Raw genomic sequence first — 18,146 nt, forward strand, 5'->3', positions numbered from 1 at the left:
GACACTTGTCAAGTTTGGACAACTGGAAAAGATGACACAGAAAAGGTGTGTTTAATGTGCGCTCACCCGGTCATGCAGTGTCCAGCCCACATATTTCAGGTAGCCGTCATTGTTAACACCTTGGAGGCCCGGAACTATTTAATCCATTTCATCCATGTGCCCATCATTTATAGCGCACGGACCACTTTTACCGGCGCACCGGAAGCTGGTGTGCATGTCTGTGTAGCAGCTAACAATAGCCACACCACTCTAGAGTCGATCGACAACAACGGGAGGTAATAATAAATCTATCGCGACTAGCGACTGGACCGCGGAAGGCCGTCAAACACAGGATCTTTTTTCAGAATTAGACGGGATGATTTAGATCGGGAGTTATGATCGTTTTAAGATTTTCGTTTTCGTCAGCTAAACAGGCAGGGGACATTTTCGATGACACTTTTTGACACGTCATCGGATCGGGCAACAAGCGCTCCAAGGCTCTAGAGCGATGCGAACGGTTTTGTGATCATTAATCTCCGTCCTATTTATCAATCTCCGGCTTGGGCACTTGACCTTGAACTTGGACGAAGAACTCCGCCCAGGGCCTCCAAGGTGTTAAGTGTGTGCTCACCCGGTCATGCAGTGTCCAGCCCACATATTTCAGGTAGCTGTCATTGAGGAAGGCGTCACTGTACATTTTCATCCACACCCCAATCTCCTCGATACAGATGGCTCTGATCTCAGCGATCGCATCTCTGTAAATCAAGACAAATAATTACCTTGATCGTCTGAATGGCAAATATAAATAAACTATGGCAATATAATCTAAATGATTTTGACATTATTAAGAAGTGAGACCTGTATCGGTGAACGAAGATCCCCTTGAATATGGAGTTCATCATGTTTTCAATCTCATCCTGGTTTTCTTGGAGCTGCACAGAGAAACCAGATTGTACACAAAAACTCGGTTAATAAAATAAGTTGCGCTTCAGAGGGTGTCAGTCGGGGAGACGTCCCTGTTCACTTTCCCGCCACCAGGAGATGTTCTGGATAAGGAGCCAGACATCCATGAATTGTGGTCCCCAGCTGAAGACCCTTTTTGGTATGCGGTCAGGCTTAGGCCTGGCTCCGGGAAGAGGACGCCCCTGCCATGGGGCACTGTTGGAGGTGCAACAGTCCTAGCAGGAAGACCATCCTTCTGTGTGAAATAATAGCTCGGATCTTTCCCCAAGTAAGTACCCAAAGTCACTTACAAAAGGATGGAGTACAATTGTGGATTTTACAGTGTAGATGTTGGGGGTTGATCTAAGTGAATGCAATGACCTCTGGGAACTTTCATTCAACCAAACCATGCAGTCGAGTCAACCAACGACGTACCTCCTTTCTCTTTTGTAGTAGCAGTTCTAGCTTATCGTTGGCCCTTTTTCCAGCCATCTTGTTCCTCTCTGTCTCGTATTGTCTCTGGGTGTTGTCCTGGTGGATGCTCAGGTTCAACGCCACATTTACCAGTGCCGTCATCAGCTTCATTGCTGTGGACACACACGCACACGCACGTAAAACCCACATCAATGGATTGTTTGTCCAAAAATCTAATAATATACAATATAAGAGTTTTCATTTCAATAATACTACAACACAATATATAGATAGAAAAGGCTCAAAAATAGTAAATCTGTAGATCTAGCCCTATGTCACAATTATTTCCTAGGGGATGATCAAACTAGTCAAAAGCTTATTGGACTCAGTCCAATATTGCATTTGTTTGCATAAGGCACGGTTTTGCCAATGCGTTTTTTGTTTTGTTTTTAGTCACCTGTACCTGCAGCGATGCATCCGAGTGTGATCAACCCCTCACACAGAAACTGTTTTCTTTCTTTGGTTACCTGCCAGTGTGGAAGTGTGTCTGAAGGCTCGGACCTGGGAGTCAGATAGCCCGGTGAGCAGAGAGATGACCGTGTCCATCATGTACTCGTCGTAGATGATGCTGTACTGACACTGACGAATTAGCACGCAGATGAACTCGCAGAAGTTGTAGCGGAACTTCTTCCACAGGGGTCCAGGCATGGTCAGAGGGTAGTCCCCACTGTCCTGTACAACAGAGCGTGGCAGGAAAAATGTATTAAAAATAGCTGATCTACAAGCTCACAACACCTAGCATTGTGAGCTTGTAGATCAGTTATTTTTGTTCAACACCATTGGGCTTAAGAGGCTAATTGATTTAGTCAATTACAAAAAATCTAATTCTAAATATAAAACTCGATGATTTGATTCATTGAAAAAGTAGTCGGCCTGGGCCATGGCTCAGCGGTCCAGGCACCTTGGCTGGTAATCCAGTCTGGCAGTGTGCCGCAGGTTCGACTCCCGATCCTGACGGCCTTTACTGCATGTCTTCCCCCCATTTCCTGTCAGCCTACTGTCTGTCCCTCCATGAAAAAAATATAAAATAAAAGGCGAAAGCCACAAAAAAAAACAAAAAAAAGTAGTCAATAGAATAATTGCTAAGAAAATAATCGATAGTTGCCGCCCTTGATGTAAAATTATAACAGATGAGACTTTGTGTGTGTGCATTTGTTGATGTTAACAGTGTTGAGTTTTTTGTGTGGGATTGTTTAATTTATTATCATCATTATGTATGCATTGTGGCCGAGGACCCGCTTGAAAACTAGATGATGCATATCAATGCATTTATCTTCTTAATTAAAAATTGAAATAAAAATGTAAAGCTCAATTTATACACAAGAGCCGATCTATGAGCTTGTCGCCAAGAGATTCCGTCATATCATGGAATATAAATCAGGCTTAATGGAGCAGGTCTGAGGTGTTCATGTCTTTATATAGCAGTGTTATCCCTGCTGTAACCTTCACCTGATCAGGTGTGCATATTATGCATCAACAACACAGTTTTGGGGGTGCCTGCCTGGTTAGTGCATCAATTACGCACTGTGAGAACCTGAGTTCGATTCCAGTTCCTGCCAAGTTATCACTCTCTTCCACCTTTCCTGTTTCGCTTCAGTCATGATTAAAATGCCACATCACCTGTTATACTGGTGGAAAAAGTCCAGTGGTGGAAAAAGTACTCCATTGTTTTACTTAAGTAAACGTATCAATACTGCAATGTAGATTCAAAAAAGTACAAAAGTATCGTCATCAAAATGTACTTAAAGTACTAAAAGTACAAGTACTCATATTGCAGAATGTTGAAATGTGTATTAAAAAAATAGTTTTAAAACAGCCGATCTACAAGCTCACAATGCGTCGCATTGTGATGCATTGCGAGCTTGTAGATCTCCTATTTTCAAATGGCCAAACTGTATATAGAGCTGAAGTTGTTACAGTATGTTTTGTTATAATAATCAAAATCTACAAATGAACTAGTAACTAAAGTTTTCAAGTAAATGTAGTGGAATAAAGCACAATATTTGGATCTGAGCTGTAGTGGAGTAGAAGTAAAAGTAATAGAAATTGGAAATATTCGAGTAAAGTATAAATAGCTCAAAAGTATTGAAGTGGACAGAGTGAATCAAGCAGCTAACCTCGTCAAACTCCTCTGTCATCTTACGGATGATCTCTGCATTCTGCATGTTCCTGAACATCTCAATCCGCACCGTACCTAATCAGAAAAACAGCAACAACATCAGTGATCACACACGTGTAGTACTGTGTATAGATTCACAGTGCTTATGCTGCGTTCACACTGGCAGATGCAAAAGATGCAAAGCTACACAGCGTATTTGTAGCTTTGTGTCCTCATAGCTGAAGTTGAAACCAGCTCAACCTTTTTGTAGCTTTGTAGCTGTCGTAGCTTTTGCAGCAGCTACAAACATGGGATGTATCTTTGTATCTCCACGTCGCTGGCTTCCATTGAAAATTAAAGGTAGACAGTATCTTTGCATCTGCCCGTGTGAACGCGGCATTAGACTTCTTATAACAAACACCCAGTCACCAGTTTACAGCAGAAGTACACCCTCTTGTCAGTGCCAGAGATTGAAACAGCATCCTTTGAGTCACTTGTTGGCCTCCCTCGCTCAAAGGCCAAACTGCCTTTACCACAATGTCATTAAGTCAGCTCTCACCCTTGCATCCGGAACACTGGATGAAGAAGTTGATGAGGTCCAGCAGAGCAATGTCTCTGTCCTGTTTGTACGACTCAATCCAGTCATCCACCACAGACTGTGGAGACAAGCACATGCAAATTAATATAGTTAAGCAAATTGTGTGTGCAGTAAGCACACGTCTCTGTGCTATATGAGGCTCTATGTATCCACAAGAAGCAGCAAGAACGACATGAAATGACATATGACAAAGAGCGACGATGACTCCTTTAAAGTGGAAAGCCAGTTTATAAAATTCAAACAAAGGCCTATTCTGACAAGACAAAAATCTATTGATTGATTTGATATCAATTAAATATAAGACAGATGTCACCACCAGTGAAATAAAGTGGAAAATGACAAGAGAATAGAGAGTAGCAAATCGACTGGCAAAGTGAGTTTAACGTCGGTTAACGTCCTTGGCTTTAATGCAATCAGATAGGACTTTTCTGTTTGGATGTACGGGCTGTCAAGGCCAGAACGTTTGTTTGCCACTCAGTAGGCGTTCCCAGATAACTTCTGGGTATGATGATGTTCACAATGGAGCCCTAAGGCTTGTGATGGCATTTTATACTCTACAGGTACGTATATGCCTACCTGCATGGCACTCTTGCCCAGTCTGACCACCTCAAACAACGTGACGGGATCACCGCCCTCGCCATTATGCTGAACCACGCCGTTGGCTTTGCCCCTCCCTCTGGCCACGCCTGCACTCTTATCCGCTGGGGCCTTCCGAGGCTTCTTATTGGCTGTCTGAGAAGAGAGAGGTGGGCAGGGGTATAATGAGTATTGACTAATACAAAAGGCACAATGACACATGCAAGTATGTGCGCGCGCACACGCACGCACGCATGCAAAATGCAAACAAACGCACAGCTATACATCATATCATACTGAATTGTTCTGCTCTCTCTAACATACAAACACAAGTTCGTACCGTGGCTTGCTTTCCAGGCCTCCCTCTCTTCTTCTTGCCTTTTGCCTCTGGGTCTTCGATCTCACTCATACTCATGCTCAAGCTCACCGCGTCAGTCGCCCCCGACTCATTGGACGAGTCCCTAAGTTAGCAAGAGAGACACCACATCAAATGCACGTTCAATATTTCTAGCAGGTTGTCCATGTACATTTACTTATGTTGGAATTCAGGGGTTATTCAAAACGAAATGGAATCGAGAGTGGTTAAGGACTACGCACGCACGCACGCACACGCACACAGCCATAAAACACATGGAATTTGAAGGAAAACATCAGCCCAGAGAGTCCATAAATTGCAGTACTCACTGCAGGACAGGCAGCTCTGACGTAATCATCCTGATTGGCGTGGGACAGAGGGTGAGGTGTTCAGGTGTGTGTATGTGCCCTCTGTTGTGAGGCTGCGTGCGTGGTGGTCCGATGGCAGGGGTGCAGGACAGTGGCTATGCAGGGGAGGGTGGGGGGGTGGGGATGGGGGCAGGGTCGTCAGGTAAGGCCCCGGGATAGATGAGGCTCCGGGACTGACGTCGACACTCGGCACTGGCTCTCAAAACCCTCCAGGCCCTGGAGAAATAACGGAGAGAGAGACAGAGAGAGAGAGAGAGAGAGAGAGAGAGAGAGAGAGAGAGAGAGAGAGAGAAATATATTGACATTAATGGGACAGTTTAAATATAAACCTTGCTTTGATGTTTAAATATAAGCTTTTTTATATATGTATATATCATATCAAATCAATGCTCTAATAATGAAAGAAAACCTTCATTTGGAGGCTGTTTGACCAAAGCACTGGAAATGATGAGGTCACAACACCACATCAAAGCATGTCAGTCAAACCAGAGAGACAGTTCAATGTTTCATTGATAAAAGCAGACTGAGTAGCAGGGTGATTGGGGAGAGGGAGACACCAACTGGCCACTTTGAGATCTACAACAGCAACGAAATGCTGAGTTGGACAGGCGTTTGGCAAGAGTTTATCACAGGAGTGAGGTAGTTTCAGGCTCATCCAGATTAAGCTTGTTAAACAAAATGTCATAATTTGATACCAAAATATATCAAACAAGAGAAACACAAGTGTGCCATATATTTGTGCCCAAGCATCATGTTTAAAGTTGGGTGAGGCACAAAAGAGGAGTAGTACTATTGACCGCACCACCACACGGGTTCAAATCAAAGTGTCTTAAGGTAAAATAAGATGTTTATCAAACTCAGAGCTGTGATAAGATTCCCAAGAAAGCCTGCAAGCCCTGCATCCATTCTCACATGAAAAACTCTGTGGCAAACAATAGTTAAACTCATTGAAACCATCCCCAAAATGCCTTGCAGCCTGAGCCGTCTCAGAGGACCAACACTAATTAAGATGATTGGCAGGTCAGATAATTAAAACAGTGGCCGACTACCTGTTTATATGCAAATGAAGCCTGAGACCAATGGATGGAGGTGCAGTAACCCCACTTCACCAGCGGGGGCAGTATGATCCACAAAGTCCTCTGCCCTTGGTCTATCTCCATAGTGTTTAATTAGATTTTAACCGGGGAAAGTGGACGTGGGAAAATAAACGTGGCCCTCATTAACACACAAGTGAACTTTGTGATGTTTGGTCAGTTTGCACCTTGTTTAAGGGCCATACTTTTACCAGAGTGCGTGCAAGTGTGTATGTGTGTGTTTGAAAGTGGTACTGGGCAACAGTAGGGGGCAGGCTAAGAGAGAGTGTATTTAAATACTCCCTTCCACACTGCATCTGCACAGAGGAATAGCACAGGCGGGAGAGACTCATACACATTACACACACTCTCTCATACACACACACAGACACTGTACAGATCTGTTTGACTGTGGCTTCGCAGCCAACCAGACTGGGTGCCAGAGAGCAGAGTAGCTAGCCTACACTAGAGAGAGACTGTGGATTGTAGAGGATCACACCGAGTTCATGAACACTGACTTTAGAAAGATGCATGATTCACTTTCATTTTCTGGGTGGGTTGAATAAGCCCATTATTTATCTATTAAGTCTGCACCTGGGGAGCCTATGAGTCCTATATAAGCATGAGGCTAGGTGGATGTTTTTATGAACAGATATATTAAGTCATACATATATTAGCCTCATTTTAAAATGATGACAAAGTCTGTAACAGAGAACAATAAAAGGCAGACTGGGTTGTGGTCTGATATTTGACGTTTGGTGCTTCCAACCATCGTTATCACCTACAGTATACCTATAGAATAGGTTGATAAACTTCTCATAGTCCACACTATTAGTCCTTCAAGAACAAGTCGTTTATTTCCCTGGCCTGGCTTGGGCAACTGAACTGGTCTGGAAATATTAACAATTTAAATGAAAAGATCCTTGCTGTTGTGAGTGGGATTGAATTATGATTTGTCATTTTAGTTTGAGTAAAACATACACAGTAAAAAAAAAAGAATGATATCTATATATCTATATATATATATATATATATATATATATATATTAGTTAGTGCTGCCAGAATTGGCCAAAAATGATATTCGAATATTCCTTGTAAAACACCACATGTATGCTGTTAAACGTTCTCTTTCTTTATCTATATGGTCCGGTCCTGTATGGGCCGCGGTTGGTGCTGAGAAATGCACTCTTGAGTCTTGCGAGATCAAATTAATGATTCATAATTATCTTAATAGCCTAATTTTTGTATAATGTTTTAGTTTACGTGGCACAGAGTCTCGCCAGAACTCACACAGCAATTTTATTGTTATGTTTTTAATTCGAATCTTAATTTAAAATATTCGATTATTCTTTTATTTTTTACATTTGAATATTCATTCGAATATGGAATATTTGTTGGCGGCACTAGTGTGTGTGTGTGCACGCACACACACACTGTTGACCCTCCTATTAAATGCAGTCTGAACATCCAGACTGGAGTAAAACATGCAATGGCTTGTGAAAAAGAACACACACACACACACACACACACACACACACACACACACACACACACACACACACACACACACACACACACACACACACACACACACACACACACACACACACACACACACACACACACACACACACACACACACACACACACACACACACACACACACACACACACACACACACACACACACACACAGTAAACAACCACCCTGCTACAGACATGAAAACAAATTGCATCACTTTTGAAAATATAAACAAGTGAATGAGCCCATTTTACTGTGAGCACAAAAAACTCTGCAGCCTGAACCTGCAGAAAGTAATTTGTGTTAAAAATAGCTCTGATCTCCATAGCTGTATACAATTGGGACTTGAGTGCAGAGCATTAAGCAGTAAGTGACAGGGCAGAGGACTGAGAGAGAGGAGCTCTGGTATTATGTAACTCCCCACACACACACACCCGTACTCATAAACACACCCACCCACTGCCCTCTCCTCTTCCCTCCCCTGTGTTCTTCACAGATCATTATATTTGAGCAGTTTGCTGAAGCAGCACTTTCCATGGTCCTCTCATCATTAAGTCTCTATGGGGAGAACACACCACACACACACACACACACACACACACACACACACACACACACACACACACACACACACACACACACACACACACACACACACACACACACACACACACACACACACACACACACACACACACACACACACACACACACACACACACACACACACACACACACACACACACACACACACACACACACACAGTCTTAGTGACTAACAACTAAGACAATAATTGATGAACACTGGCTTTCCTCATTTTCATTACACACCAACTCTCTACCCCCGTTTCTCTCTCTCTCTCTCTCTCCCTCTCTCACACAGACACACACAGAGCCGTGGTGATGCTTTGACACAAGGCTATGAATAATTTGCAGCATGTCTCCTGCATGATTCCTCTACTTTCGGGGGAAAAGAGAGAAGCTGCCAACTGTGTTCACTTCACACCTCACACACACACTCACATACTCACTCACACACAGTCACACACACACAGTCACACACACACACACTCCTTTCCAGTAATGGGAAGACAGAGCTGTGAGGGAAGGCCAGTGGCTGGTTGGAGGGCTGCAGCAGACTTGTTCCTTTACTTTTCTCCCAGTATTTAAAAATACCCCCAGCCTTCAGACATTCCAGGTGCTGCTGCAGTGTGCGTGCACGACGACGTGCATGCGTGTAGTCTTGTGTGTCAAACAAGGGGATTGAGTCACTTATCGATACTGTAACAACACCTGTTCATCCACAAAGTCACAGACAGACACATAAACCTAGCGTGGGGGCGTGCTTGTGCAACCCGACTACTGGCTGACACTACCTAACCAACATGTTTACCATCTGCAGTCTACAGTCACTTCATTCACTCCACAGCCTGTGTAAGAGAGACTGACATACTGTGTGTGTGTGTGTGTGTGTGTGTGTGTGTGTGTGTGTGTGTGTGTGTGTGTGTGTTTACGTTTGAGTGAGAGAGAAGGAGCATCACAGAACCACTTAACATGCATGACATGCACTCCTGGAGGCAGGCCGGCGTTGCTATGGCAACCAGCGCAGGTCATAAGCCCGGCGCTGGCGGCATATTTGATTGGCTGAGTGCATACGTGGTTGGTGGGATTGGGGTGGAGGCATGGCAGGGAAGGCAATGGGACCATGGACCACCACGGATCTGATCCAGTTTTTGCAGAATCTAGTAACTCTGGGATTTCCCAGTAAATATACCATTTCATACCTTTGTCAGCTGGGGATGTATCATGTGACAAATGAAATACGGTATTGATGGACCAAAAGGCGACAAAACATTGTCACGTTCCCTCTCAACAAGTCTCCCTTAAATTAAATTAAGGTGTATTTAATCTAAAGATCACTAGTGGATTCATTCATGCACTCTTACAGGGACAAACAATTCAAACATCTAAATGTAACCATAAACAAAGATTACTAATACAACTACTGCGCTTCTAGTAAAAACTGCAGTTTTAAATTATTAGTAATCTATACATTTTTATGTGATATAATCCTGACCCGAGTGCTGCAGCTGCAGAGGTTTCTAGTCATTTAAAATCATTTTCTTTTTCTTATAATTTTTTATCCCACGATTTTGTAACCCATTTTTCACCCCAGTGTCAATTATCTAATGTGATCCTGGGCTCTACACACCCTCCGCCAACCTAGTCCCCATATATGGGGGACATGGGGAGAGCAACGGACTTGAACTCATGCTTCCTTCATGCCTGAGTGTCCAAGTTGCTCCTTTACACCTGACAGGGGGGAGTTTCCCTGGTTGGACGTAGCGCATGGAAGGAACACGTTATTCCAACCAGTTCCTTTCCCCTCCATCAGGTGCCCCGGCTGGCCAGGGGGAGGCAGTTTAGAGACCAGGATTACTGCATGTTTTTTGTGAGGGTACCTACCCTAGGGGACACGGGGAGAACATGCAAACTCCACACAGAAAGGCCCTTTCGCCAACCCCGCCTCGGGTATGGGCACTGATGACGCGGAGGAGGAAACACGCCGCCAGCACCCACATTTAAAATAATTTAAATAGGCTATTGTAATCAGACAGACCGCTAACAAGTAACAACATTGTCAGATGGGGGAGGGGTGCTCCCATAAAAATGTGTCCGCGACCCACAAATGGGTCACGGGTCCAGTGTTTGGGAAACAGTGCACTAACTGATTCAGTAATCAGTCATAGAGTTAGGCATGACGCATCGAATTCTGGAAGCAAAGCTCTTACGCCTGTTCAGAGTATGGGAACCCTTTGCAGACGGCCAATGAGGAAGTGATGAGAAAGAGATGACTAGCGCAGGGACTGAATATAGTCAGACCAGCTTGAGCTTCACACCAGCTGGTCAAAATTACTATACTGTTTCACTACCTACGCTCGTTCTGAAACAGAGGGAGCATGAGACAAGCTCCAAGATATATTTATAATGGAGGCAACATAGTAACAGGGAACTAATTTAACACCAAATGCGCACATTCCATACTACATGTCAGTGTCTCTGATTTGTTGGTTATAATACGCTCGTTCTGAAACAGAGGGAGCATGAGAGAAGCTCCAAGATATATTTATAATGGAGCCTAGGCAACATAGTAACAGGGAACTAATTTAACACCAAATGCGCACATTCCATACTACATGTCTGATGTCTACTGATTTGTTGGTTATAAAAGCATGGTAACTTTCTGTGCAGTCACTTCATCTGAAATGAAATCCAGTAAAATATGAAATGCCAGTGCCAGCACATTGCTGGCTGTGGGATAATGGTGACACATACGTTTCCGTGTTAAGTTTGTGAGGAAAGTAGAACAAGGAAATGGGATGCGTTCCCAGCACATCGCTGGCTGTTTTCAGCACAATGAGGCAGTGCGATTTGTGGCGATTAGCTGTGCGTCGCCACGCACGCCCATTGCTGCCGCACGTTCAGTTCACTGACATACGTTCCTTTTATGAATGTCATGACGTCACGCACCTGTCTGCTTGAGGAAGTGCTGTGACAGCGGCGGAGGCTGGAGGTGTTTGTTTGGACTCGTACGTTTTGTTTACCCTTTATGTTTATTGTTTATCATTGTTCGCACGGAGCGTTACCGTTTGGAGAGGATCACACGTAGGAGGACTCCCCGGGGATCGTTTAGATCATAGGGGGACCCCTTGGAACGGATTTAATCAACACTGGTACATCCCGTCCGTGAGTGAGTAACAACAGAACAGCTGAGGGGTTGGGTTTACGAACTACCGCGTACCGTGCGGGGTACAATAAACATCACTGTGCAAGGGCTGGATATAAAACTGGAACTGTATGTGAACTGAACTGAACTGAGCCTATGGGCGTTGATTTCAATATATACAACTTACTAACTGCCATCTACAGTGTCTGTGCGTTATTGTGTGTTACAAGTGACTTTGCAGGGTGTGTAGTGTGGTGCGGACCACTTTAGCTGCGCAGCCTTATGAACGGTTACCCTAATTGAACCTTTTGTCAGGATACTGCCTGGCTGGCACCCCAGAACTATAACAAACCGTTACATAGAAAAATGGCACCCCAGATGGGACTAAATAACACTGTAACACTGTAAAAAAAAAAAAAAAAAAACACACTACACTGTAAAAAACGAACTTGTACTTTTTTCTGGGTTTACACTGTAAAAAAATATTTTTGTGGTAACAAGAAAGGGGAAGAGGTATTTACACTGAAAACACTGTGAAAAGGGTGTTTTTTTTTTAAAGTGAGGTTGTGTGTGTACTCCAAAGGTTCACAAATGGATACAGAACTTGAGAGGTTGCTATTTGAGAATGTGGAGGGTTTAAGTGCGGTTATGCCGGCGATGGCATCCCCCAATCCCCCCACAGCCTCTAACTCCCCCAATCCACCCACAGCTGGTACATCCCACAATTCCCCAGCCAATGCTTCCCCAGCAGAACCTCCAGGTGCTAATGTACAGCCACAGCAGGCAATAAGGTACCCATTATTGGATCTGGGGTTGCGCCCGGAAACAAGGGATGTTCCAATGCAAACCAATGAGCTACAGCAAACGCAAACAAATGAACTCCAGGAAGATTTCCAAAATCTCAGAGAAACAATGAGGGATGGATTGGAGAATTTTGCAAAAGTACTCAAGGAGATGGAAAAACAAAAAGCCAAACAATTGCAAGAAATGTTGGATCTCCAAGCAGAGTACATAAGGAAGGAACTGAACCTAAACTTAACTTGGAAGCTGAAACAATTTCTCACTGAGTCTGGAAAGGACAGGGACCTCGCACTATTACCCCTCATAAAGACTGTCAACCACCTGAATGAAACCGTTGCTAACTGTTCACAACAGCTAGCGGAATGTTCAAACCAACTCAAAGAGGTGGTTGGCGAGGTGACTTGTCTGAAACAACAAAGCGCTTCTTCCACTCTTTCCAGGTCCAAAGTACAAACTTCACCACTTAGTGACGTTTTTGCACCTGAGACATTACAGGCCAGAAGCCAACCGCATCCACTGTGTTCCACAATGCGGAAAGAGGTCAGTTCGGAAGTTTTAACATCTTCAGCTCCGGTCGACCCTCCAGTTGACTCAGCTACTGAGGGGAGAGTTCGGTTCCTTGTACACAGCCCGGTGAAACTGGAGTTTCCATCATTCGGGAGAAGGGAGGATTGTAACGACCCCCTTCGTTACCTGGAGAAGTGTAACGATTTTCTTGCCTTAAACCCACTTAACAATGGGGAGCTACTTGCCACTCTGCGCAACGTGCTGTATGGCACTGCTCGTGACTGGTGGGATGTCGAACGCAAGGACATCCACACTTGGGTCGACTTCGAGCATAAGTTCCTTGCAGCTTTTCTGTCCGAAGATTATGCGGATGAACTCGAAGAGCGGGTGAGAACCAGGGCGCAGGGAGAGGAGAGCATTAGGGATTTTGCGTACTCATACAGGTCTCTACTGTTGCGTTGGAGGCCTGATATAACGGAGGAGAAAACCATCCAAATGATCTTGAAGAATGCTCGCCCTCAACTGGCCAGTCAACTTCGAAGCAGCCGTGTGGCCTCGGTAGATGCACTAGTGCGTCTAGGTCACCAGTTGGAAAAGGATGAAGAGAAACAAAAAAGGATGCAGGATAAGAAAGGTCAAGCTATGAGTAAAGGCTCGGACTATTCCGCTTCCAATTCTACAGGACAAAATTCTTCTCAGGCCTACTGCTGGCATTGTAAGGGTGCCCATTCCCCTGCCTCATGTCCCAACAATACGGCACAAAAAGGAAAATCCAACAAATGGGATAAAAAACCGCAGACTTCCTCCTTTACTCCTCCTACTGCCCATGCAGTCTCTCATTCTGGGCCAAATACGGCCAGGGATGCCACTGTACCGGACACTTCCTCTTGTGTCTTGGCTTCTGCCTTCCATCCACAGCAACTGCTTGTGCCTCTTTCCGTTGTAGGGGTGGAGGTTAATGGAATCCTTGACTCTGGTTCGACCTATACATTGCTTAATGAAGAAATCTGGAAGAACATTGTTGGGAAGAGCAGAAAGCTTAATCAGTGGTCGGAAGGACCTCTGTTTTTGGCAGACGGGAGCCCACGGCAGCCGTTAGGATGGGCAGAGGTAAAAATTACCATGCAGCACCGCTCATGGACTATCCCCGTGGTTATCCTTACTGCTGAGACCTTGGCTTTTCACGTCGTCCTGGGACTGGACTTCATGTGTGCCAGTGGTGTACAGGTGGACGTTGCCAGCAACCGCTACTGGTTCAAAGACAAAGACACTGTAAAGTACTCCTTCCTTGCCATGTCCCTGCAAGAGCCATCACCAGGCCAAGCATGCTTCTTTACGGCAGTTGCCCCACGCTTAACTCCGCCTCGGGCAGGTGACCAGGACCTAGAGCTTTTGGAAAAGGCCGCAGAGAATGCTCAGCTGGATGACTCTGGAAAGGCCCAACTCCGTATTCAACTTCAGCGGAATGGAGATGTATGCACATCAGCTCTAGGGTGCACAGAAGTGCTCACACACAAGATCTTTGTGACCCAAAACATGCCCATCAAGCAGAAGGCCTACCGTGTTTCACCATCGAAACTGAAGATCATGAAAGAGCTCATAGACGAAATGCTTGCTGCGGACGTCATTGAGCCTTCTTCTTCGGCATGGTCTTCTCCTGTCGTCTTGATCCCAAAGAAGAATGGGAGCTATCGATTCTGTGTTAATTACATCAAGCTGAATGCCATCACCCACACTGACGCCTACCCTCTTCCCACCATTCAGGAGATTCTGGAATCACTTGCGGGCTCTGTGGTGTTTTCCAGCATTGACTTGAACAGCGGTTATTGGCAATGCAAAATGGATCAAGAAAGCCAGGATAAGACTGCTTTTGTCCGTGCTTTTGGGCTGTTTCACTTCAAGGTCATGCCCTTTGGCCTTAAAAATGCCCCAGCCACTTTTCAACGGCTCATGGAGCAGACTTTGGGTGAGCTCAAAGGTCACCTCTGCTTTGTTTACTTAGATGATATTATCATCTACAGCTCATCCTGGGCGCAGCATCACCATGACATCCAGGCAGTGTTGGACAAGCTGAGGGAGGCCAAGCTAACGGTCAACATGAAGAAAAGCAGCTTCTTTCAGACCTCCTTGAAGTTCCTGGGTCATGTGGTTTCCGCTGCTGGAGTCCAAGTGGACCCTGAAAAGACCAGGGCTGTGGAACAGTACCCTGTCCCTACCAACCTTAAGGCTGTACAACGGTTCTTGGGCATGTCGGGGTGGTACCACCGTTTCGTGCCCAACTTTTCCCAGATAGCAGAGCCATTGAACCACCTGAAGAGGAAAGGGGTCAAGTTCAAATGGACAGAGGAGTGTCAAGGAGCATTTGAGATCCTCAAAACCCATCTTGTGTCCTCACCCATTTTAGGACATCCGAACTTTGAGCTGCCCTTCATCGTCTACACAGACGCCAGTGATGTCGGGGTGGGAGCAGTTCTTGTGCAGCAGACCGGGTTGGGATCGGAGGAAGTTCTTGCCTATGCCAGCCGGAGCCTCAACAAGGCAGAGAGAAACTACTCTACAACTGAGCAAGAGTGTTTGGCCATAGTTTGGGCCTTGGAGAAATGGAGATACTACCTGGAGGGAAGGTTGTTCACCGTCGTGACGGATCATTCCTCTCTGGTGTGGGTCTTTAAATCTCAACGGACCAACTCACGCCTCATGCGGTGGGCTCTGAAGCTCCAAGAGTTCATCTTTGCTGTAGAGTACCGGAAGGGCAAGTACAATGTGGTTCCGGATGCCCTGTCCCGGTCTCCAGGGGAGATACCCTACACCTTCTCCCCAACCTGTGCAATCATGCAGCCATCCCAAAAGGAGTCCGCCAGAGAGATCCCCATCTCTGATGAGGAAATCTGGAAGGCGCAGCAGGAGGATGGGGAAATACAAGAACTTTACCAGAGAGTAATGGACGAAGGGGAGGTCAAGGTCAATGAGACCACTGTGTTCACAATCTTGGAAGACAAGGTGTACAGAGTGGTTACGCTCCCTTATAAGAGCTCGTACCAAGTATATATCCCTGCCTCACTACGACAGGATCTGCTTCGCCGTGTCCACGAGGACACCTTAGCCGGACACCTGGGGAGATTTAAAACCTACAAGAGGTTGCAGTCTCTCGCTTTCTGGCCGACGATGAACCGAGACGTCCGGGAGTTTGTTCAGAATTGTCAAACTTGCCAGAGGTACAAGCCAGAATGTCGCAAGGTGGCTGGAATGTTGCAGCAGACAGTTGTCCACAGGTCGTGGGAAATGCTGGGCGTAGATCTTATGGGGCCCTTTCCCCGAAGTACGGCAGGTAATCTCTACTTATTGGTCTTCGTGGACTACTATTCTCGTTGGGTAGAGTTGTTCCCCTTGAAGAAAGCCACAGCCGAGATAGTGTCCAAATTCTTCACTCAGGAAATATTGACCCGTTGGGGGGTTCCAGACTATCTTCTTTCGGATCAGGGATCACAGTTTGTCTCTGCGGTATTCAGCGCAACCTGCAAGAGCTGGAATGTGGGTCACAAGATGACTACAGCTTACCACCCGCAGACAAACCTCACCGAGAGGATAAATCGAACCCTGAAGGTCATGATCGCGTCTTATGTGGGAGAAAATCATAAAGCCTGGGACAAGAACCTGCCTGACTTCCGCTTCGCCATAAACTCTGCAGTCCATGAATCCACAGGAGTGACTCCGGCGGACCTGAATCTGGGCAGGAGTTTGCGAGGACCACTGGAAGTACTGTTATTGCCCAGGAACATGGACCCTGATTCTCCGGCTTACCCCAAAACGGCAGAACTGTCCAACATGAAGGAGTTTGTGGAAGACAACCTTATCAAGGGACGACGACGACAGAAGAGGAACTATGATCGCAAACACCGTGACGTAGTATTCGAGGACAATGCCAGGGTCTGGTTGCGTACCCATCCTTATTCCAAGAAGGAAACCGCCTTTGCGGCAAAGTTAGCCGCTAGGTGGCATGGTCCTTACAGGGTCATTCGTAAAATGGGCCCTGTCAATGTGGAAATTGCGAGAGAGGACAATGGAGAGGGCAGGAAAACCGTTCACGTCTCGCGGCTGAAACCCTGTTACCCCACCGCAGAAGAGGTGGAGGCTCAAGAACGTCAGCGAGTCCTCGAAATCTTTGCAGAGGAGAGCGACTCTGAAGATTTCCTGGGTTTTCTTGATTCCCATGAGGCTGGTCACCTAACTCATCTCAAAAAAGAGGAGGAGGAGAAGGCTCAACGCCAATGCGTTCTCGACATTTTCAATGAGGAAAGTGACTCCGAAGATTTCCTGGGGTTTCCTTATTCCCAGGATGCTGTTGAAGACACTATTCTCAAAAAGAAGAGGGAGGAGGAGAAGGCTCAATGCCGCCGTATCCTCGATATCTTCGAGGAGGACAGTGATTCCGAGGAGTTTCTGGGATTCCCAAAGGAAAGTTCAGAGTTGACGTCTCCCCGTAGCCGTCTTTTTCCAAGGGGGGAGGAATGTGGCGATTAGCTGTGCGTCGCCACGCACGCCCATTGCTGCCGCACGTTCAGTTCACTGACATACGTTCCTTTTATGAATGTCATGACGTCACGCACCTGTCTGCTTGAGGAAGTGCTGTGACAGCGGCGGAGGCTGGAGGTGTTTGTTTGGACTCGTACGTTTTGTTTACCCTTTATGTTTATTGTTTATCATTGTTCGCACGGAGCGTTACCGTTTGGAGAGGATCACACGTAGGAGGACTCCCCGGGGATCGTTTAGATCATAGGGGGACCCCTTGGAACGGATTTAATCAACACTGGTACATCCCGTCCGTGAGTGAGTAACAACAGAACAGCTGAGGGGTTGGGTTTACGAACTACCGCGTACCGTGCGGGGTACAATAAACATCACTGTGCAAGGGCTGGATATAAAACTGGAACTGTATGTGAACTGAACTGAACTGAGCCTATGGGCGTTGATTTCAATATATACAACTTACTAACTGCCATCTACAGTGTCTGTGCGTTATTGTGTGTTACAAGTGACTTTGCAGGGTGTGTAGTGTGGTGCGGACCACTTTAGCTGCACAGCCTTATGAACGGTTACCCTAATTGAACCTTTTGTCAGGATACTG

General features: G+C 45.8%; 1 protein-coding gene across 1 annotated transcript in view; it reads right to left on the bottom strand.

Annotated features, from left to right (window-relative positions):
- stag1a (STAG1 cohesin complex component a) overlaps positions 1–18,146 on the bottom strand; it is a 73,017-nt gene that overhangs the window by 22,000 nt on the left and 32,871 nt on the right. Inside the window, exons 2-10 of the mRNA XM_079528720.1 lie at positions 5,352–5,606; positions 5,008–5,128; positions 4,668–4,823; positions 4,053–4,149; positions 3,513–3,589; positions 1,863–2,067; positions 1,357–1,508; positions 838–911; positions 611–734 (exon numbers count right to left, since the gene is read on the bottom strand). Of these exons, the coding sequence (XP_079384846.1) occupies positions 611–734; positions 838–911; positions 1,357–1,508; positions 1,863–2,067; positions 3,513–3,589; positions 4,053–4,149; positions 4,668–4,823; positions 5,008–5,128; positions 5,352–5,380 (1,035 nt within the window). The 5' untranslated portion in view covers positions 5,381–5,606. The remainder of the gene's footprint in view (positions 1–610; positions 735–837; positions 912–1,356; positions 1,509–1,862; positions 2,068–3,512; positions 3,590–4,052; positions 4,150–4,667; positions 4,824–5,007; positions 5,129–5,351; positions 5,607–18,146) is intronic.

This window comes from Electrona antarctica, assembly GCF_951216825.1.
Source record: "Electrona antarctica genome assembly, chromosome: 18".
NCBI classification, from domain to species: domain Eukaryota; kingdom Metazoa; phylum Chordata; class Actinopteri; order Myctophiformes; family Myctophidae; genus Electrona; species Electrona antarctica.